This window comes from Serinus canaria, chromosome 4A (genome assembly GCF_022539315.1).
Source record: "Serinus canaria isolate serCan28SL12 chromosome 4A, serCan2020, whole genome shotgun sequence".
Lineage (NCBI taxonomy): Eukaryota > Metazoa > Chordata > Aves > Passeriformes > Fringillidae > Serinus > Serinus canaria.
Genome location: NC_066318.1, coordinates 8,692,918 through 8,716,702, shown reverse-complemented (window position 1 = coordinate 8,716,702; position 23,785 = coordinate 8,692,918). Strand labels below are relative to the sequence as shown.

Genomic DNA, 23,785 nt, shown 5'->3' with positions numbered 1-23,785 from the left:
GTAGTTTGGGTGTTTTTTTTTCTCCTGTTAATGTGCAGAATAGCTGGTTAGAATAGATTGTGATTTACAGTGAACTGGGATAATAATGCCTATTTTAAAAGATCCTGTGCCCCCCTTTTGTGCTGGAGAACAGCTACAGCTTTTAGTCGTTATTTCAAAGATGCTGCAAGTATTTTCTGTAGCTTTCCTCTGTCTAAAAAATAACAATAACAATTAATCTCCTCAGGGCTTCTTCACATCCTCGTTATATCCAAGCCCCTCATTAGTCCCACAGGGAGACGGAATGCAATGCCATATGGTATTTTACACTTCGGATGCTGTGCGTACCAATGGCTGGAAGGAGACAGGAAAAGGGGGAGTTAACAATTCATATCCATTTATGGAGCAGGCACAGCCCTCCTTGGACCCAGTTCAGCAGAGTCTGAGCGCCTCAGATCAGGAACTTTATGTGGCCAGGGCTGCTGCAGCACGCCGGGCTCTGGTGCGCGCCCGGGCGAGTGGGGAGCTCTGCACAGGATCCCTGGGCTGGCACCCCCACCCTGGAATGAATTAAATGCACACACACCTCCCTGGAAGCACCATGGCTGGGTTCTACGCGTGCCTGAAAAGTAAAAAGTAAGTGCCATGCTGAGCCCTCCCCTGCACCTTCCCAAAGGGAGCTGAGTCTAGTGGGTACTTTGAAATTCTGTCTTTGTTGTGTTGCAGCTGCAGAGTTGAACAAAGTGGGTTTGCCTTGGGTCTGAAGTGCCAGCCTGAGCACAAAAGTGCAAAATATAAATCCTGGCTAAACTTTTCGTTTGGTGAAAACTGGTCATGGCTTTTTCCTCCTTCAGAGGTATTAAATGAAATATTGGAAAAGGCATTAAGAACTTTTTCCTGTTTGATTATAGCAAGAGGGAAAATTCCCTCTTCCCTAGGGATTAGCTGTATTGTTTCTATATTAACACATAAAAAGGAGAAATACAGAAATTCACATTGGCTTTTAAAAAATGTTCAGCTGGAAGTCTGGCGGTAAATGCTCTTTAAGAACTTGATGAGCTCAGTTTTTCTATAAGCAATCTGAGGTTTGTTTCTGTAATTGCTCCCTGTTGAGAGATTTGTTTTTAAATAATTTTCTTAAAAATATATTTTTTTATTGCTTCACTGGCATGCTCTGTTGGAGTAGACTATCAAGGGAAAAGAGAATGAGAGAATGCATGTTAGCATTTGTGCTTTAAACCACCATGAAGATGCATTCTGCTTTTCCTTTGACATTCTCCCTGCTGAGGAATGGAACAAAATTTCCTGCTGCCAAACCTGAGCAGTGGTTTGATCTTGTTTTGCACCAGCAGACTGCAGAGGGCTCTATTCTTGCACCCAGTGAGAGATTACAGCCAGGGAACATGCACACTGGAAGGCAAGTGAAATTGTGTCTTGAGGCTTAAGATGTGAATACTGATAGTTAAATGTGTGGTTAAGTCCTGGATAGCAGAGGGAGGAAAATAGTTCAAAAGTGGACCTGGTAGTTGACTCCTTTTCCTTCTCCCAGAGGTTGATCTCTCACACCAACAGTTTGTCTCACATTACTCTGGTGGAAATGTGCATTTTGAAAGGCACACCACTCCTCCTGGATTTCTGTTAGCATTTCCATCCCATATTGCCTCCTTTCCTCCTTTGAAATTTGTGACAGGGAATTAATATTTGGCAGAGAGGTTTGATTTAGATAAAGGGAGAATGTGCCATCAGAACTAGCAAAAGGGCTGTGAGTGAGTCCTGATGAAGGTAGGTGGATTGGCACTTGAATTGACAAAACGTAGTAAATTTACATTGTTTGATTTCCTCCCCTCCAAGTCCTTCAGACTAGAATGCACTTAAAACAAATTTGAAATTCAGAGAGAGGCTATAGAGGCTGGACAGATGAAGCTTTTTTACATGTGGTAAAACATCTCTTCTTTCCTGGTCAATCTCCACCTGACTTATGAGGAACAGGGTTTTTTTATTTAACAGATTCTTCTTTTTTGATATTCTTCAGTTAGGTCTCTACACTTGATATATATGCACAGGTTATATTCCTCAGCCTGTTACTTCAGCCCTGTGATGTGTTCCCAGGTGGATTAATGCAACTACTAACCCTTTGCAGTCTTCACAGATTTTATGTGCTGATTTGGCTGTGGTTATTGGCACTTAAAATGAGTTCAAGACAGCAGTTGCAGAAGTAGTGATGTTTTTAGCCTGAGATTAATTTCAAATGAAATTTGTTTGGAGTTTAACATGAAATATTTGTCTTTCTGGACAAATGTGTCCTTGGAACCACTTCCCCACATTCTTGTGTGGTCATTTGACCTGCAGGAGTTAATTTGCTTTCTGAATGAAAGTTCTTTTGCAATGAAATTACTTTTATGCTTTAAGCAATTGGTTTGGATACCAGTAGGAATTTGGCCAAAGTGACTTGGATCTCAATGCCTGCCAGGAAACCTGCCAGGGACTTTGAATTCCTTCCAGGGCTTTGAGCTGCTGAGTCCAGCTAAAGCACCTGGAGTGTTTTAAAATCTGCTTTAGGGAGTGCTCTCCTGTGCTGCTGGCACATTTACCCCACTGCCCCACATTTCACAAGAGGAAGCCAAGGCTCTGCCTTGGTACACTGTAATAATGTGTGGCTGAATCTGATTTTGTACACACAGTCTGGTCCCTGTGCTTTGTTAATGACCTCTTATGAGATGAAAAAAAAAAAAAAGAACCCAGGTTCTTTTAAGGTTCTTTCTTAAGGAAAGCTTAATCCAGGTAATTCTTCATCACAGTCCCAATTTTGGCTGCTATTTCACTGAAATAAAACTTCTAAATTGATTTCATATTTCTCTTTAACCCAGCATATGCAACCTGAGTAATCTTGAATTGTTCTGCTAAGTTTATCATCACTCTTGTTGCAGAGTTCTGTTTCTTGCTCCAAGCATGGTGCCAGAAAAGAAATATTAAACCTGAACAAATATGATCAAGTTTCCTAAAGCCTGTGGAGGAATCTTTTCATGTGCTCCTCAGTTTTTGGGACTAGCCAAGTATGTTGTTATGAGCTGAAAATGTGGTTGCTCGAATAGCAAGGTTCACTGATGGTCAATGCAAACTGTCAATTTCCAAAGATAAATATAGTGTGTTAGAAGCTATATAAAATATTTGGCTGAAGGCTTTATGTGCCAGCTCACTCTGGTTTCTATAGCAGACTATAAGAAAATGTATTTAACTGTATTTAATGTGGTCACTCAGGATTTCATGGTGCTTTCCACAAACAATCCCAGAATTATGGACATTTCAGCCTGAGTGTCTTCTGCTTTGCCAAGCTTTGCACTTCTAGTGGGGTATTGTGTTCTTTTCTTATATTCCATAATTGTCAAAAAATGCTGATGTGCACTTTTATCCTGCAAAGAAGTTCAGCATTTGGGTAAAGCAAGTTGGTCAAGGAATGCATCAGTAGGATTTTCAATATATTTCTAGATTGTTTGAGATGAAAGCAATTGTCAATCTAAAATGATGTTACAGCCATGAAATTGAGTAAAATATGTTTTCTGGGTTAGGTGCTGTTGCAGTATTTTGTGTTGTTGCCTGCTCAGATAATCTCAGGAGGAGATTGTGGTGATTGCTGGGTTTATTCTGAAGATGGTACAGAGCTGTCCACCTGATGGATAGGCTGTCTGTTCACTGCCCCTGCACCTTCACCCCAGCCTTCTTGTTGAACAGGCTCATAGGGGACAGCGGAAATCCCAAAAATCCCTTTGTCCTTGCAGCCAGTTACACTTTTTACAACTTTCACATGTTTGTGTGTTCCTTTGAGCTTTGGCTCCCCATCCACAGCCAGCAGCTGCTGCCTTAGCTGGGACAGTGACAAGTGGATGGGAAGTGCTTTAAAGCTCCTCCAACTGCTACTGGAGGAGCAGCTTGGCCCGGGGCAGGCTGAGCCTGTTGGCTCCTCTCTGTCAGCAGCTCATCGGCCTCCCCTGCCTCCCTCCCTTCTGCAGGCTGCCACTGCTGCAGGCTGAGGAGCGGCGCTGCTGCCTGCAGGGAGGGAATGCAATGATGCATTGCTGCTGACTGCAGGGAGTGAGTGATGCATTGCTGCTGCCTGCAGGGAGGAATGCAATGATGCATTGCTGCTGACTGCAGGGAGGGAATGCAATGATGCATTGCTGCTGACTGCAGGGAGGGATGCAATGCTGCTGTCTGACTGCAGGGAGTGATGACTGGCTGTAGGGAGGGATGCTTTGCTCTTTGGCACTGTTTTAGACATGAAGCATCTCTCCAAGAGTCCAGGGCTGTTTAAAGTGAGAATCTGAGTTCCCTGGCCATCCCTGCCTGTGGTATGCCCCAGCTGGCAGAAGGCTGGGCAGCTTTGGAATCAGTGCAGGCTTTCTGGGAGCTGTGGCACAGTCACTGCCCCTGTGATGACCTGGGATCTGTCAGTGTGGCTGATGAATTCAGGAGAGGTGAAATGCTTCCCATAAACTTTGGTATTCTGAAATATGTTTGTTTACATGCATTTTTATTGTACATCACTTTAGCATACTATTTCACAACAAGAGCAAGAATCCCTCATTAACAACTTTTCAGTGTTGGGGGATTTTAAGATGAAAATATCTGAGTATGATACGTGGTTTCTGCCCAGCAAAGCAAGTTCACCTGTGCAGAGACAATCCTTGGATCAGTTTCAAGAAACAGGTTTTATGGAAGGTGAGAACTCTCCCCACTAAGGCCAAATCAGGGAGTGTGAGCTGAGGTAGAAAGACTCCTCAGGTGTTGTGAGTCTCTTGGAGGAATCTTTCAGTGCACAACCCATGAGCATGTTCCTTTATTAGGCAATTATACAGTGTTTGGATACTTGTGAGCATTTTGTCTTCAGCCCACAGGAGTCATTGAGTGCTCTGTCTGATATTAAATGTATAGAGACTTAAGTCCTGTTTTCTTATTCAAAAATAGCAGAGAGGGTGAACAAAAGCAGTTTGGAGGTGTCAGAGCCATGGCACTGCAGGAAGTTGAGCACTGGTAGTACAATGGTGCTGGATTATTAACCAAAAAATCAACTACTTCTCTTTGTGATTCACTCTGTTTGTCTCATCTTTGTGCAGGAAGTTCAGTTCTGCTTTAACACACCAGTGATTCACTCCCATCTCCTCATTCTCTTCGTGCTCCTCTCTGGATGGTGTTTGTTTTTGCAGCCACAGTGGTACAGTGTGTTTGCTGGCTGTAGGCAGAGGAATTCCAAGCAGGCCTGTTTATTTGGTTTCAGTAGAACAGCCCTTTTGCTATCACCAAGGTTCTGAGTATTTGGCTGATATGCTGTCAAATTGACCTTCCCTGCTGCTTGTCCTGCATCACTTGCAGAGGAGCAGAAGCTTGGGCTGGGACAATCTGCTAAATGTGATTTTCACTCTTCTGCATCCTTTGACCATCAGGTTTTTTGTCTACATGATTTTGCCAGACTGAGCCATGAAAACATCTTGTCATAATTTTCCCTTGTGTTCTCTTCTTAGAAACTTCTGCTGCTCCAAGTGTCTAGCTTTGTACCCCTAGAGCCAGCTGGAGAGATTAATTTGTCATTTCCTCCTTGTGCAGAGTTCTACAAAGTTTTAGGCTTTCACATCTGCTGTGATGTGAAGGCCTAGAATTGGATGTAAAAGCTGAAATCTGATGATATATGGGACAAAAATGCAGTGGGTTCAGGTTGTGCCTCCAGCAGATAGCCTACCTGAGCTGGTGTAGGGCAGCTGGAGCTGATTACCAGCCAGATTTGAGGAAATCTGAGATAAGTCTGTCCATGGGGAAACAGGAAAAACCCCAAGGTTGATTCCCTTCCACCCCCCCATATTTCTCCTGCTGTAAGAAAACAGTTGAGCACAAGGTGTTGTACATTAATGTGGTTCAAGCTTATAGCTCTGCATTAAGCCTGTTATAGTCTCCAGGTTTGTAAAACTATTATGGATTAAGTAGTTTTAAATATTATTTTGAATACAGCAAATACTAACTGCAAACTCTCATATTTTAATTTTGTTTATCTTATTATTTTATTCATAATTATTTTTTTCAAGTTTGCAGTTGGCCTCCCACTCCATTGGGGGAGTCACTGTATAAACAAAGAAAAAAATCCAGTCAGTTGATATCCTGTCTGATTTTGCTTGCAGATACTGAGCTGTCACTGCTCATCACTGTGCCAAAAGTCAAGGCTGTGCCAACAGCCCAATGGTTCCAACACAATGTGTGTGAAAAAGGCCACACAGATAATTATGCATTTCTTTAGCTGTACTGTTACACCTGTGTGTGCTGCTGCATTTGGAGAAGTGTCCAGGCGCCAAGACATTCTGTGCTGTGTTGTGTCCTGTCTCCATGCTGTAGCATGTTGGTATCTTTGTGGCTGTTGTGCTTTAGCCCCAGCAACTCAGCCCTACAACAGCCACTCCCTCACTCTCCCCTGCTGGGACTGGAGAGAGAATCCCAGGTAAATGTGAGAAATCTTTTGGGTTGAAATCAATACAGTTTAATAGGTAAAGCAATGTCATGCACACAAGCAAAGCAAAACAAGGAATTTATTCCCCAGGGCAGGCAGGTGTTTAGCATCCCCAGAACAGCAGGGCTCTGTCACATGTAATGGTGACAAGAAGGAAAATGCCATCACTCTGAATGCCCCTCTTCCTCCTTCTGCCCCAGATTTCTGTACTGAAGATGAGGCCCCATGGTCTGGGACATCCCTGGGGTCAGTTGGGGTCAGCTGTCCTGGCTGTGTCCCCTCCCAGCTCCTTGTGCACCCCCAGCCTCTGGCTGCTGGGGTGGGCTGAGGAGCAGAAAGGCTCTGGGTAAGCCCTGCTCAGTGCTAAAGGAAGCATCTCTGAGTTATCAGCACTGCTTCAAGCACAAATCCAAACCACAGCTCTATAGCAGCTGCTAGGATGAAAATCAACTCTAGCTCAGCCCAGAGCAGGGTGCTCTAAGAGGGAATTGTGGCACTCTCAGTCAGAGCAGGGAGACCTGGCTGTGCAGACAAAGCTGCCTGATCTTGCTTTCTAACCACCCATGCAGAGCCAAGGTGGCATTCCAGCTTCAAAATTTTGTGGTGGTTGTTCCTTTTGGCCTCTGAGATTCAAGGATCTGGTGTTAATTAGTGAACTAAATGTCTGACTTGTATTCATGATGAATTCATTCATGCTTATACACTCTCAGGAATATGTAACTGTGCACTTCTGCTGGGGCTTCCAGGTATCACTCATCTAACAAGGCACTTGTGATCCACACAGTAGCTCTGATGCAAATGAGATTATTTGAGTGGTCTAGCTCAGAGTTAGGATGGAGACATTGTGGTAACCATCAAGCTATCTGTGTACAGACCTGGCAGAGGTGTGGAGGAATTGTTTGCTGGTTCACTCCAGCGGCCAAACTGCTTTCTATCATTTCAGTTCAGTGAAAAGAATGTTCCAAAAGCTTAAATTAAAAAGATGCCAATTGTCTTCTTGCTTCCTTTCTTGCAGCCTTGGCCTGTGAAGATCTTACAGAATGTCTGTCCCCATCTGATTCTCTCCCCCACGTGCCTGCTTGTCACCACCCCATCTTGCAGTTCTTGTTGTCTTTGGTGCCAGTTTCTGCTGTCATGAACCATCTCTGCTCCCTGATGCTGCTGGACCACTGCCTTAAAATACAGATACTCCATTGGGGCAAAACAGCATTAGCTCAGATAATCTTATTTTAGATGATCCTGTTTTAGAGAGGTATTTGTGTCTGGAATCCCAGAGAAGTAGGATCCCTTTTTGGTAGTTGCTCATGCTAGAGCAAAAGGTCAGGAGTTGCCCTTGGGACAGAAAAGGCTCAGGAACTGCTCTGAGCACAAGGATGATCTCCCTTGGCTCCAAGAGTTCTCCATGTGCTTCAAGACCATTGTAGTTCAGGAGCTGCCTGACTCCAGTTCTAGAGAGAGCAGAGCAGGGACAGCAGGAGGTTTCCTTTAGGATAGAAGAAGGGAGGGAAACCATCAAACTTCACACTCAGCTCCCTCTGCAAGCACAGAGACTGCCTCTGGCCTTCCCTGATCAGGAGTCAGAACTGCAGAATTGCAGAAATGCCCAGGGGCAGTGGGAACTCAGGGTGAGCCAGCCAGACACTGTTTCAACTGGAAAGGAGCTGGCCTTGTTTTTATTTGTTGTGTGTACAGGCAGTAGATACTGACAAATAGGTTTTGGGACTTCACATGAAGAGAGATTTCCTGAGCTTCCTGCCAAAGGCAGCCTCTGAGACCACAAAGCCTGTGTTTTATTTGCTTCTTTATAGCCAAAAGATGGCTGGCTGCTTTTATGGCATTTTGATCTTCAGAGTGAAAAATTGTAACAATTTCTCCCAGAATTTTCTGTTTGCCTCCCCCTGGGTTTTTTTTTTTTTTTTTAATTTAAATGCATTTTGAATTCTAGGCCATTAAATGTCTTTATTATCTCTTGTCCTGAGAACTTTCATTGTATCTGAAGATTCCATACACACCCCCCTCCCCAATCTTTAAGCAGCTCTTTAACCAAAAGTTGAGGGATAAGTGACTGTTTTGGAAAACCCTAAAAAAAAGAGAAAGCTTTAGATATAGGCTAAAGCTCCATGTTTCAGTTCTGGTGTTCAGTTCTCTATTGCTTCAGCCTCATTTTTCTGCAATAGTCAGACAGCTTAGTTTGGTGAAAATGCCTCCAGACTCTTTTCTTTCAGGGGTGTAATGATCCTTCCCAGTTTCTGAGAATAACCTACTGGCAATCACTGTGACTCAAATATGGGGGCAAGGCAGATATGCAGATTACTCCTGTGAAATTGCAGGGGTTTTTTTTGTGATTTACCTTCTCTGTGTTTCTGACTTGTGTCAGTCCATACAGCTCCAGCATGCTGGTCCCCTGCAGCAGAGGGGATGAAGCTTTGCAGGAGCTCAGTGTGACCATGGTGATTCCACAGGTAAAGAAGCTCATGGCTGAGGGATTAATAACCTGGCTCTTGTTAGAAATCCAGTAATTTGCCCTGCTATTCAATGATAGAGCCAGGAGAACCAGTGAATTTACCCAAATCCCAGCCCAGTAGTCTCCATCTGTTAGAATGTGTTTAAAAGACAACCTTTGTCTCATGGATTTTGCTGTCTAAACTAATATTTGTCACCTTCAGAATTTGCAGATATTGGCAATTTCCATGAAGTTTTCTGAGGCTCACAGTCTTTCAAGCCCCTGTAGAGCATGCTGAAGCCAGCTGATGGCAAACCTCTGTCCTTTGCCACCTTCTGCTGATCCCTACAGAGCAGCCCATGGACTCCCAGGGCTCTGCACACCCCAGGTCAGATCCCAGTCATCTAACTTTATATTTGAAGGCTCCAGGAGAAACAAAATTAATTAGGAATTTGTAGGGGGGGGAGGTAAAAAGCACATAAACAAGCTGGAAAACAGTGGCTAAATATGCCCACCTCCCAGTCTGGGATGGAAGATTACACTTACCTGTTGAATTTACCACTTGGAGGGGCAGAGACAGTGAGCTTGACATTTATTCCCATACTTGACTCTCTGACACCTTGACTCTGCTGGCATGAGGCATGTCTGCTGTTCAGTGATAGTGGCTTGACATTTCCTGTTGCTTTGCCTTGAGACCCTTTCCAGAGGCTGTGCTGCACTCTGGGAGCAGCTCCCAGCTGGCAAAGGCAGCCTTTGGTACATCCCTGATGATCTTTAAATGCTTGTTCCTCCTCCTCCACAACTACTTGAAATGTATCCCTGTCAAGTGGATCTGAGGGTGTCTCCTGCTGCTGGCAACTGGTTCCTTTGGTGTGGCTGCTGGAAGGCTTTGCTATTCTTTTTTTTCTTTTTAGGAAGAGTGGGAGAAGATCCTCATTCCAGCTGTTTCCTGAAATTTCCCCAGTGTGTTGGTGTGAAGAAAAAGAATTACTACATGGGAAAAGCTTTCTCCTATGCTAATGCCAAGTGGTGGAATTTAGCTGGGTCATTTATTGGCCATTCCTTTAACATGGAGACAGTCTGGGGCCAAAATCTTGCTGTGGCTTAGATCATGACTATGTTAGAGCCAGTCTTGATTTGGGCAAATTTCTGTCACATTTCTCTGCAAATGCACTGTAAAATCTGTGATAAGTTATGATTAGGGATAGGCTATCAAGAACCATTTTCCTTGACTTTTGGCTGGCAGGTAGATGTTTGCTGTATGGTCTGAGCTGATGCAAACTTGCAGCAGAGACCTTGCACAGACAGCAGCTACCCAAGATCATGCAAATAAGCACAGCAGAGTAATTGGGTGCATGAGGACAGCCTGAAGTGGCACCAAACCAAGTTAATCTGTCTGGTGTGGGTGCCAAGTGTTCCAAAGCTCTGGTAGCTGGGACTTCACTTTGGCCTCCTGAGCTGAGTGCAAACCAAAGCTGCCCTGCTGCTGGTACCTGCCTCAGGTTTAAGGCACCAGGTCTGTGCTACAGTCAGACCCCACATGCAGGGACTCCACAGTTGCCCAGTGCTAAATCAGCAGATGGCAGGAGTGCAGGGAGGGGAGATGGGGCAGCAGGGACAGAGGAATTGGCTCTCTCAGTTTCTGGACTGTTAACAGAGTGCATATGAATTTTTCCCATTTACCCTTCCCCCTTCTTATCCTCTTGGCTTCTCACACAATTACAGAATGAGTCTGTGTGACTGTATGAAAGGCATTTCCTCCTCTTACTTTTGTTTTTTTTAAAGTCTGCTTCAGCCCACCAGCTGCTTTCCATTAGTGTTGCACACACACTCACTAGGAGGGCAGGACATAATGCTTCAGGCACTGTTGAACAGCAGAAATCCTTCAGAACTGCTGTCAGGCAGAGGCTTCTCAAAGCAGATTGTAGCAAACAAGAGTTCAGCACGTTGGGACCTGTCTTCTGGAGAGCCTTCACAGAGGAGCCGAGGTGTGGGGACAGAGGGGGGTCGGGGGCATTGTCTGAGTGCAAGGTGTGGGAGCTGGGGACACATCTCTCCATGGGGATGGTTGTTGCTCTGGATATTTTCTCAAGGTTAGGAGCTGAATGTTGCTATGGGCAATTATGACCCCCTGCTTGATTATGAGAGAATATTTTTTTGATATTAAATATTTTCTAGATGCTTATCCAGACTACCTGGTGGATACTACTGCTGTATTTATTATTTGTGATCCTTGCAAAAGGACCTTAAACTTTCTTGAACTATTCCTCCTTCAGTGGAAATTACAAGATCAATATTTTTAACTTCATAAACTCTTCCCCTCCCCACTACCAGTGGAGAAAGCAGCAAGAATCCTGGTGTAAACTGCTGTTTGTGCCACTCTTTTATACCCACATAAAACAGTCATGGGAAGGACCACATGGGAGTGACCCCATGGGAGATACCAGCTAGGGGCTGGCAAAAAACCTGGGAATTCCCTCCTAGAAACAGCCCATTGTAGAAGAGCACAGTGGGATCAGCTGTACAAGGTCAGATCCTGGTTCCCCCTCTCATGTTGGGTTTCACCCTCTTTCAACAAAGCTGTTTTGTTGAATCCCACACTGTTCAGCATGTTCTGTGACTGTGGGCCTTGAAGTGCAGCTCACTCATCTCATGGAGAGCAAAGGGAGCTTTGGTTGCTCAGTTTCTGATATTCTCAAGGGATGTGAAAATTGAATAGAAATCTTGCTGGCTTTGCTATTGCTATGAATGACTCTGAAATCCTGTTCAGTGAAGTTGCAGAGGGTAAACTTTACTTCACTTAGCTGTTATTGGATTAATGAGTTCATTGATAGCTTGTTGGGCTCCCAGAGAGGAAAGCCATCAACTGCATTTTGTCAGGACAAAATCCTCTAATGTGCTTTAATAAGAGAGAAGAAAACTTAACCTCTCATTCACCTTTTGCTGCAGAATGTAATCTGAATATTAAACCATCCTGCATTCTGTGTTTGTTTGAACCTTGGCTTTCAGGAGAAGTAGAGGGGCTTTCTCTGAGGTCCTGCAGTAGCTTGGAGTGTGGTCTGGGGGAGGCTGGCTGCAGGGTGGTGACCTGGAGAACCAGATGGGGTCCACAGGCTCCATTTTCCTGTGCTGATGCCTCTTGCTGTGGAAAGTGTGTGCCCAGAAATCTGGACCATAAGCTGGATTTCAAATAATTTTTGTAGCATGGAGGAAATTGGTCTTTAAAAGCTCCAGGCAAAAATTTCACCTCTTACTCTTGGCTGCTTGCCACTGTCTGTCTTCTATAGGCCATGAAGATGCTAACTGAATGCAGTGCCTTGCATTCTTGAGGCTTTATTTCCTCAAGCATTTATTTGATAAGAAAGAGGCTGTCCAGGGTTCAGCATCTCCTTTGATCTCTCTGTCATGAGGCCTTGTGGAAGCTCATGCAGAACCATGACTGAAGCTGAAGCACTGAAGGTGGGCTAGGAGCTTGCCTGCCATGCAGTTTCCAAGTCTTCTGCTCCACTGGAGAGCCACCAAGGAGGCTGTGTCCCTTTTCTGAGGCTGAGCAGAGAGCATTTCTCTTGGACCTTTGTTGAAGGCAGGAAACTTGAGTCCTGTACAAAGCTAACTTCCCAGGAGTCCTTAAATACACAAACCAAGCAGTGAAAGGGAATTGTCTTTTATTCATTTGGTGAGATTCTCTCACCCTCTACCCCCCATGTACATATTAAGTCATGTGTTCAGCTCTGCAAAGCAAATGGTCAGAACAACCCCCTGGAACTTTATTTCTTTTTTCCTCTATTTCTTTTCCCTATCACTGCCCTCCCACAGAGTACTCCAAATATTTGTCCCCTTGGCTCAGTTTGCAAAGGGGAGACAAGGACATTTCTCCTGTTCCTGGAGATTTCTTATTACTTTTCAGACTCATTAGTTCCTGTAATGAATTGAAGAGTTCTGAGTGAATGCAGCACAGTGGGGTTATCAATGGAAATGTTTTATGGGATGGCAGAGAGAGCCTGGAACTAAACATCAAACCAAGTGAGGGTAGTGCTGACTGCTAAGTTCCAATCTCTGTTTTGAAGGTAAAGCAAACCCTGCAACTTTGTAGGAGTTTAATTGCTTTAAAGCACACCCTAGCAAAGTGAATGGGGTCTAATAATGTCAGAATTATTTTTGTGATTGCATCTACATAGGAAGCCACTCTTTGCAAGTAATTAATTAATTCACATTTGTGGTGATCCAGCCCATCATGCTGTGCAGGGAGAGACAAACACTGTGCCTTTGGTAAACTTTCAGTCTTTTCCATGGCCCTACATAGGAATTGATGCAGTGGATTTACTGGCCATGGCTGAGTCTGGCTTTTGAGGGGGGTGGCAGATTCAACATCTTGTGTGCCCTGTACCTCTGCAGCAGGAGGTCTGTGCACATGCTGGGATTGCAAACACTCTTAGAGAGAGGATTAAGAACATGTTAAAAAGGTGTAGACTGGGGAAATGCACCCACTGTTCCACACTGAGGAGAAGTTTCCTGCATCCCTCTGCAGGCATCTCCTCCCAGCTGTCCTGTGGCACCTCAGGAGTATCAGAAACACTGCTCTGAAGAGCCACTTATTTAACCTGATATTTTCATCACTGGAAATCAATACACAGACAGTATTTGTTGAAAACTTTGTCTCTAATGGTGTGATGCTCTGGGAGAGCTCCCAGGGGGTTAGCACAGCTGATTGCACTGGATGCACAGGGTATTGATAGGTCCTGACACCGTGTCTGTCTGCTGTTATTAAGGCCTGGCAGTGGTGAATGTCTGGAGGTTCGATTGCTTAATGCCTGTGCACTCACACGTGTTTGTATTGATGGGGTTTTGTCCTCTTTTTCTCCATTACACTGACCTCCAGGCTAGGGTTTGTGGCTCAGAACATTTGCTAACTCTTCTCTGTAAAATACAACTCTCTGCCACCAGAATTTGAAGTCTAAATGCCACCTAATTGCTGACTTTCCTCCAGGTATGTCATCAGGTTTTTAATGATGGAACCTCCACTTTGCTGGTGGAATATATACACCATATATTACATGGGTTTTTTCCCATAATTCAGCTACTTCAACTGACTCAAAGCTTGAGAAAATCTATGATGTTCAGTTCACTGGAAAAATATTATGAGGTCCTAAATGGGGCACCCTTGTAGTTGACATTTGAGCTCTATGTGCCCCAGAGAACTCAACTATAAAATTGAGTTAATGCTGGAGCTGATGTGACTGTGAAGAAACTGCCTCAGAGCTGAACTGCTTTGCAGTTGTAGCTCTACTTGTATAAAAGATATACCAGTTGGAAATATATGCTTGCAGTGACAATAAACACTGCAGTCAAAATATCTTCAAAGGCTGGAAGGATTCTGAGTGAGCAGCTGAGTTCATTGAGTTAAATAAATGTTGAACTGATGGAAACAAATCTGGATCTGAAAGCATCAATTTTCTCTTGCTTTGGTTTAAATGAAGGTGGAAAAAGCAGAAGTTAGATATCTAGATGAGCCAAATTCCAGGTCCACTCACATTCTGTGAAAATAAACTCAAGTCTGGAGACTTGCCAGTTTGTCCTTGTTAATTTGTTGAATGCTTTCTCAATATTTTATTTCAAATGCATTTCCCTTTACCTCAGAAAAATTTAATAGAATGTGCATGGTGTATAAAGTTGAGAGAAAAAATTGGAACCAAATTTCTTTTTAATATAAGGAAAGAGTCTATAAGAAAGTCTACTGATGACTGCTTTAAATAAAGTATGCAGGAAATACAAACATTTTCATAGATAATTGATGAGACAAGGGGAAAAAACGATGAATGGTTATGATCATCCTGAAGGGAACTTAGAAATCTTATTTTTTATTGCTTGTCAATATTGTCTGTCTATTGTTTCAAGAACAATCTCAGTTAGGAAAAGTGTAATCAGTCCCAGTTGTTGCAATGGCTTTTTCATTAGTTTTTAACCAGCAGAAGTGAGATTATTTGGAACTAGATTGTGCTGCTGCTCTCCTGTGCCCAGTGCTCCCAGGGGATCTGTTTGACTGCACTTTGCTTCTCTTTTAGACCTCCCCAGTTCCTCCCCAGAGCTCAGCAGCTTTACAGTTGCCACTGTGTCTGTGTGGCCAGTGCAGGGAATGCTTTACCCCATGGCCTCTTTTGTCACAGGGGCCCTCCTGCTTTACCTCCATGAGCTGCTCCTTTCTTTCCTCTGGCACACACCTCTGCCTCTGAGTTTGAGCACCTCATCTTCTAAGGCTGTCTGAGGATGTGGGCTCATGGAAAGGTCCCAGTGCTTTTGGGCATGACAGATTTTAGAGTATGTGGGTGATGCAGAAGAAATGGAAGAGTTTAGTGATTGGCCAAGTTGGTACAGAATCACAGTCTTGTTTGCTGTTGAGATACTTGACTTGGCTGTACTGTTACACCACTGAAATGTGGAAAACTGTTAGATGAGATCTATGCAGAAAAGAGAGTAGGATTTGGTTGTACAGATTCTTATTCTTTGAGTCCTGACAGCAAATGGGAACCTCCACTCATATAAAAGTATCACTGAGGTACCTTCCCTAACAAAGGACAGTATTTATGAGCTGCCCTGCTAAACTGTCACATTTCCATTGTTGCTTGACATTTGTAACTCCTTGGTCTGCTGCTTCATTCCTTTGTCTGTGACAGACACCCATCTGGAAAATACAAAGTGGAGCCAGTTACCACTGAATGATCTCAAACTAGGCTGGACTTCTGTTTTCATCAGGGAGGAAGATGATGCCATCTGCTAATTTGGTTGATCAATAGCCCTGCTGGCGATAAGGTTTCAGAGCTTGTGGTTCAAAGCTGATTGCACTGCATCCAAAATAAATTTGATCTATTGGTTTCCACAAATGTAGCATAGCCTGGAATGATGTTTCAGTGCTGATGCTTAACTGGTTTTAATGATGATGACAGACTAGACTGGTGCCTGCTGTGAGCATGCTGTAATGCATGAACCCTGGGCAGCTGAGCACTTACTTCTGTTTTTTACAGTAGTGTGGAGCTGTCACTCCCTAGGAAAGGTTCATTATTCTAAGACTGGAAAGCATTGCAGTGCTTGCTGAGCAAGTGTAATGACATCTTTCCTGAAAGCAAGCTTTGATTCTGGTCTCTTAGCAAGACAGAGGTGCTGGCAATGATTAGACTGGATTATTAGTTGTGGCTGGAGAAGTGTCACTGAAAAAATGAAAAGTTCTGTGACCAAAGTGCACAAAGGTGTGCAAGGTATGTTTGTGATAGCCATTTGGGCATGTAGTTTTAGAAAGGATTCAGCTGTGTTCTTTCTTCATGCTGGGTGGGACCATGTTCTGCTGGGGAAATGGACTAAAGTTAAACTGACCCTTTCATCTCTGTTTCAGTGAGTATATAATGGCCACGAGGCCCACAGAGGTCACACAGTCACCTGGAGACACAGTGGAAGAGTTCACAGGTAAGCAGATGTTCTCTGAATGTACAGCTGAGTTGGAAGATTTGTTTTCTTCAATTAGTCAGGTCTGTAGTGACCTGTTTTGCAGTGTTGTTTTCTGGGGGCTTCTTTTGTAGTGTAAAGAAAATTCTGTGTCTTTGTCAGCTGTCAGTATTATGGAAAAGATGATTTAATGTGCAATGCTGGAGTGACATATCCTGTTGGAGAATATTCCTTTTGATTCTGACCTGGATTTTAAAAGCAGGATGTTAGAGCTTGAAGGGCTGATTGTTGTGCCTGCATTGATGGATCCTGCAGAGGTGGGAGCTGAGCCTGGTAACAATCCTCTGCCTGTGGGGGCTGTGCCAGACCCCCAGCAGCCTCTCTCTTTCTCTGCCTCTGGCCACAGGCAGCCATTTGTTACCTATTCTTTAATCTGGTGACATGCTCTGATGCAAACTGTGTGAGGGGATGGAATAATAGGCAAGAGAGTAAAATATCTTACTTCTGCCAGACTTGTTTACATTAAAGGAAATCCCCTTTGCCAGTTTGAATTTGAGGAATAACATCATGTCTGAAGCATCCCTGGAGAAGTGGCTGTCACACCATTTGATTTTTCTCTCTTTTCTTTGGCTAATGTTTTGCAATCATCTTAAGTGTTTGTGTTTTAAAGGTCATCTTGCTTTATCCTTTAGAAATACATTTGCCACTATCAAAATATTATTAGAAGAGATAAGCAAATGGCAAAGAGACTCTTAGTTGAACTCTGCTTGGCAGATGGATAGAGGTGAAGAAAGTGCAATGATAGATGCTCTAAGAAACTCTCTGGTTTCTCAGATTTACAGTCTAGTTTGTCACACAGTCTGGTGCTATCCCAGCAATATGGTAAGCTTGTGTGAAGCCCATGCATGAAAATTTTGTATTCAGGTTCACTAAAAGATTCAGAAAAGAGGTCAAAATCTGATCTCTTTGGGTGATAGGAAAAGCAGGACGTGGCTCATGATCTGAAGTGTTGGCTCTAAATCCACCAGGGATATTTCTGACCCTAAATGAACATTTTAAATAGTTAAAGGCTGCTGTGCTGTTGCCAAGGAGTTCAGGAGACACTTGGCTGGACCTGGACAAAGCCATTTTAGATCTTCTGTTTACATCCAAAGGTAACAAAGAATTGCCTCACCTCTCCCTCTTCACAATTAGCTCATGATGTAGAGGCTCTAGGAGGGTAAAATCCCCACCTTCACAGCCCAGTCAGTTACTCTGATTTCTTGGGGTTTGCCTTGTTGTCTGTAGTGCAAGGCTTCCAGTGCATGCTGCTCCTTCTCTGTGGCAGGAACCAAAAACTGTCAGCACCCAAGGTTGGTGGTACTGAATTCCACGATTTTATTGCCTGTCTGCCAATAGCTGGCATTGGCATGAAGAATCAGGACACTTTCTGAGAATCTTGACTATGGGTTGGGATTTTTTTTCCAGGTGTTTTTAACGTTGAAACAATCTAATCCTTGGATTTGAGGGAAACAAAAGATAGAAAATACTTCCTGAATGCACCCTAGGAAGTCAGAGACCACAGGAGATCCCCAAATGAAAGGTTTAATTTGAATCATTGACCTCCCAAATCAGATGTTCCCTATGCTTTTTGCCGTTACAATTTTTGCACCGGAAGAAGCAACTTTTTATTTTCTGTCTTGTTATAGGGAAGAACTATTCAAAGAGAAGAAAGTCCTGAGTTAATTCTCTCTGTGCACAGGAGACACAGTGAAACAGGCAATAAAAATACAGCAAAAAATACAGAATTCACAAATTTTACAGAGAAAGGAAAATGCTTGTTCCTGCTTCTTTTCTGTTACAGTTGGCTAAAACATAGCATAAGCAGCTAATTTTTGGGAAGGCTTTTCCTTTTTAGGGCAGTAACCTAGAAATTTAGTATTTTATTTTTAATGCCATAAAACTGAAGAATGGCAACCTTAAGATTTCATAAACCACCAGTGGATGAAGGGAAGTAGGCATAGTTGTTTGAGCTTGGATTTTTGTTATGCAATGATTTTTCTTCCATTTTAAGTATTAAGGTCCTCTTGTATTGTATTAGTCCAAGTATTGTTATGTTGGGCTGCTTCAGAGTGCACTGAGATGGAGGCACCTTTAGCTTAAAGGTGGCATCCTTTTAGTGGTGTGCAAAACCAGGGCAGAGCTGTTCCCAGCAGCAAGCAAGCAAGAGCATTGTCTTTCTGAGCCATCTCTTTTTTTGCTGAGTGCTCCCTCGTAGAACTGTCCCACAGTTTTCATCTGCATCCAGCACTGAGTGCCTGGTAGTGATTTGATCTTTTTTTATATAATAATGTGGCAAGTGCCAGTCTCTGGAACTGCAGGGAAACTTGCTGTCTTCTCATTCATCTGAGGCAACAGAATGTTTGCAGCTGAGCAGAGCATGGTTGGAGAGGAGTTATTGCTGGAGGGGATGTACCCCACACATCAGTAATAAATTAGAGTCTAGAGGAGGCACTGGAGTGACTGATGTGTCTGCATCAGATCCTCTCTGTTGCACAATGGTACAAGTGTTGTCCCATGCCAGCTGGGGATTGCTCCTTGGCAGTGTTTGGAAATCCTTTCTGCAGCCTCCATTCCACAGTTAGCGCCACTTCTGATCTAGAGAAGTGTTTGGAGCAGTACCTTGGCACTGTTTGCTTTTGTGGCAAGACTTATGTCTGTTTCTCTCAAACATCCTTAGGATCACTTCTTATTGTGTGGTGGGTTTTTGGTTTGGGTTTTTTTACACTCTCCCAGTCCTCTGGAAATACCAGCATCTAGTGAAGCTCATCAATAATGCCTGCACTAGAATCCAGCTTGCTTTCTGTCTGTACAGCTGACAGTTCACCAGTGTACATGACCAGTGCACATGTCCTTGTTTCTCATTTAGAGAGCTTTGGAGTTGCAGAGCTCTTTGCCTGTCTCAGAGTTTGTCATTTCATTCTTTGAGTCATTGACTGTGTAAGAAGACATTGCAGAATTTGTATTTTTGGGGAACTGCTTTCATTAAACTCGTTAAACTTTTGTTTTGCCTATCTAAGATAAACCAGATCAGCTTTGACAAGTTTCCTGGAAGATTACCACACACATTGTCTAGCTGTGGATAGGAAAGACAGGAATGGTCAGGATGTGTTTCTAAAGGCTCTGAAGCACACTCACAATGCTTGTTTAACTGGAGGGGCTGTGTGTGCCTGCTGTGTGACCTGTGTTCTCCTGCCAGTTCTTGCTACAGCTGCAGCATGAAGCTCATTGAGCCCTCTGGGAGCCTTAACAAATCCCAAACCCTTGGGATCAGCTCTGTTGCCTGGGCCACAGCAACACAACCTGTGTGTTTTCTGTGGCTGCCTCATTCACTTATTGCCTGATAAGCAGCAGTGGAAGATAAAAAGGCCTTCCACTGATGAACTCTCCCCAAGAGCAGCCACATCCCATTGTTATTGTGGGACTGCAGTGAGAGCTTTTCCATGGTTTGAAAGATGCTTTGGTCTCAGGAGCAGCCCAGGTCACTTGGGCAGCAGCTGCAGGTCTCTGGGGGCTCTGCACAGGGGTGGGGACACTGTGGCAATGTCCTTGTGTGTCCTGACACGTGGTGCTGGCACTGGGCTGAGGAGCAGGGAGGAGACAGGGGGAGTAGATCTCAGTATCATTGTTTGTTTCTCAAAGTGGCCACTGTCTGCTGCAGCTGTGTGTGGCAGTTTCAGCCCAGATAAGGCCCATTGGCAGAGATCCCTGCACGTACAGGGCACACGTTGAGACAGAGCATCACCAACTAAATCATTGCTGGGAGAGAAAATAATTGTCTTGAAATAATGCCCTGCTTATGCAGGAATCCTCCAGCTGTGGGCATGTGTTATGCCCACTGCTGTAAAGTATTAATTGAACAATGAAGCTGGCTCAGCTAAGCAATGATGTTATTGCTCTGAGTATGTATTTAAGTCAATCACAGGGGTCTCAGTACAATAGCTTGGCCCAAACCACTCAAAGTGACCCCTCAGTGTAAGGGTCAGGGACAAAATGCAGGACTTGTGTGCTGAAAGAAAATATACATAAGAATGTTGAATTATCTTAGATCGTATTAATAATAAAAGACCAGTGATGTTTCATGGTGGGTTTTTAAATTCTTTTTGTATTTTCATTTGGACTGTGGAAAATCTGAAACCAAATTAACAGTTTTCCAATTGTGTTCTTAGGGCTGCTCTGTTTGGGGCTTTCGTGTCCTGCAAGACAATGTCTTAGTTTAAGTTTGCTTCTTTGTCCCTGAAGGAGTTGTTGATTTTATTTTGGGACAGTTGTTTAATGTTGAAAGAGATATTTTGGTTTTGGAGTTTATTAATTCTTTTTCCAGTTTCAATCTTTTTGGCCATGTTGAATGTCCTTCAGGAGCTGTCTCCTTAGAGCACTGAATGAAGAGTAAGCAGAACTGAACCAAACTAAGTACAGAACATGAATACCTAAGGACAGTGACAGCAATTTTTATTGAAAATACACCAAGCATGATCACTGTTCAGTTGTAGATAGATACATTCTCTACATAAAGAATATTTTTGCATGGACTGGAACCTAGGTAGGCACCACTATTGTCAGCTTAATGCCAGTGTTGCTCTGTAGGAACCAAATGTAAGAATTGAAGCTTCACCTTTCACTGGACTCCAGCACTGAATTATTTACAGAGGAGCTGACTGAAACTGAATGGGCTGCTCCAGCTTTGAGGCTTCCTCCAGGATTTAAGAGATAACATTACCCAAGTTAAGCAATACCACCGACTTTCCTAAATTTTCTTCTTTTTTTTCATGCCGCAGGAAAGAAAAAATCCAAATTTCAGACTTTCAAGAACTTCTTTGCCAAGAAGAAAAGGAAAGAACCTCCACCTCCCAGGGGAGAGAGTAATTTAAAACCTTGCCAGTCCAGCAGCGATGTCAGCATCGCTGTGCTCAACACTGCTGCACTTCATTCACCGGGGGAGGCTGGGTAAGCTGCCAGGGAAGGAAAACAAATAAAAGTGGACCTCTCACAGCAGTAGGATGAAAGCATGAGTTGGCCCCTTAGGAGCAGCCTCTGTCCAAATTTGTGCAAAACAAGCCCTAATGCTGATGAAGGAATTCCAGGAATTTCCTCTTTCTTTGCTAGTGCTTGAGGAGTCAGCCTGGAAAGGAGGGGGAGGGCAGCCAGGCCAGGGGTGATCCAACCTCTTCGTCTAAGAGTGCAGATAGCCCAGATTGCTTTGATTGTTTTTAGTGTTTGAAATCTGTCTAGGAGGGTCTGATCAGCAGCACCTCCACAAAAGAGGATGGTGACTGAGTACTGAGTACAGAGAAGACTGTGAAGCTGTGTGGGTGTTTTCAGCATCAGTGATGCCCTCTGTCATGGCTGCAGTAAAGAGAAAAGTATTTCTGGTATATTATCAGTGTGTCATTGCTTCTTTAAATCTCTTACCCAGCCCTTTAGGCACAGATAACAACCTGAAGGGCCCTGGTTTTGTGTCAGCCACCCCTGGAGGGCTGTGCATGTAAGTGAGGTTTGCCAGTAGCATTTCTCAGCTCCCTGAATGGTGTTAGTCCAAAGCCATGTCCTTTTCTCAGTCAGTGTGATACAGGCTGTCAGCTTGCACTGCCAGCACTGCTTCACTAATGATCTTTAGACCATCAAACTACACAACGACTGCCCCTAGAGTCCCATCATTTCCTCTGGTTTGGTGGGAAGCTTGAATGTAGATACACAGGAATGAATTGAGCATTTGTATAGGGAAATCAGTGTGGACAGGCAATGGCTGAAACATCTGGGCTTTAGTTAGTGCATCCTTAGCTTCAGCAGAAATATACAAATGCATACACACACACATACATATACATATGCATGTACATAAGCATATACTTATACTGCCTGGAATTACAGAGGAATGTAGATTTGCACATAAGAGACTGATCTGTACTAAAGCTGCAGTTAATTCTATATTCTATATTTAATCCTATGGTTGTTTTTTGTTTTTTGGTTTTTTTTTTTTTAATGCTGGTGACTGCTAGAAGAAAACACAGTAATTCTCTTGCCAACACATCTGATACATATGCAGAGAGGGAAAAAAAGATAGAAATCTTGTACTGGCAGTCTCAAGAACAAAGAGACCTCAGCCCTTATGGGTAAAGAATCCCCAGATGGAAAGCCAAATACATCCTCATGCACATGCATTCTTTGCAATAATAAAATATGCCAGCTAATAGTGAACATACATTGCAGTAAAGAAAAGCTGCATGACTGTTTTTCTTCATGCAGTAAAATTGTGTCTTGCCCATATGGGGTACCTCTCATGCTGAAAAGGACTATAAAATCAAACACAAAAGGATGGGATGGCTTCATTAATGATGAAATAGGGCAAGTGCCTTGCTTGTGTGTAGAGCTGCTGTCCTGTAGACTTACACAGACATTAACCATGGTGGATAATGGGAGGAAGCACAAACTCTGACCTGTGCTGTGAGAGAAACAGCTCTGATTGCCTTCAACACAACATAAACTTAGAGCAAATTTATTTTGCCCTGCTGTGAGGCTGTGTATAACTGCAGACTGACTGACTGCACCTTTGGGGCAACAGAAGGGTTAGTTCAGCAGCTAGGGGAGGTGTCTCTGGAGATGTGAAGAAGGGGGATGCAGGAGGAAAAAGAGTAATTTGTTTGGGGTTTTTTACATAGTGCATTTACTTAATGAATGTTCAGTCTTTCTCAGCTTCTAAAGAAAGAGAGGTAGAGTCTCTCTTTGGTTAGGCAAACAGCCTGTTTTACTCCCTTGCAGAAGAGCTCTGACATACTGAGTTTCTCATGTCAGAGTTGTGTTCCTAATCATCCTCTGTTCCCCAGAGTTAAACTTTCAGAGGCAGAGCATTGCCTGTGCAGCATCTGAGCCAAGGAATCCTTGTAATTTGAATTTGTTAATAGTCTCATGGCCAACAATGAGAAAATACTCTATGATGCTTTCCAGTTCAAGACTGGGATGAAATCCTGGTAGAGGCTATCCTTGTCTTTTGGACAAAGAAATGTGCAAATAGTACCTGCCTATGCTGGTGGAACTTGGTTAATAAATGATTTGGGGCCTTCCTTGTTTTGCCACTGAAGTGCAAAATTTGCTCTGCATAACTTGATAGCCAAGCCCAATCAATCTCAGCTAATTACAGCTCAGTTAAGAGCTGCTGTGGGAACATCACTGCTTCACTGGGCTGAACACCCTGTGAGCACAGAAACAGAGCAGGAATGTCTTACCTAGGCACTTTAACCTGGCCATTGATGGGTCTGTAACTGCAGCCATGGGCACTTGTCCCAGCTACAGTTTTTAATACACTTGGGATCTGATCATATTTAGAATATGGGTGAATGCTACTGGTTTTATTGCTGGACATGAGAGGATTTGAGCCAAGTTTGTTAATTTATCAAAGTTAAATT

The 23,785-nt window shown here is 43.6% G+C and overlaps 1 protein-coding gene across 1 annotated transcript in view; it reads left to right on the top strand.

Moving 5' to 3' along the window:
* Nucleotides 1-362: 362 nt before the first annotated feature.
* The window catches only part of KIAA1210 (KIAA1210 ortholog), a 38,558-nt gene continuing 15,135 nt past the window's right edge, over nucleotides 363-23,785 (top strand). The window contains 3 exon segments of the mRNA XM_009090529.4: nucleotides 363-615; nucleotides 16,294-16,364; nucleotides 21,161-21,329. Of these exon segments, the coding sequence (XP_009088777.4) occupies nucleotides 581-615; nucleotides 16,294-16,364; nucleotides 21,161-21,329 (275 nt within the window). The 5' untranslated portion in view covers nucleotides 363-580.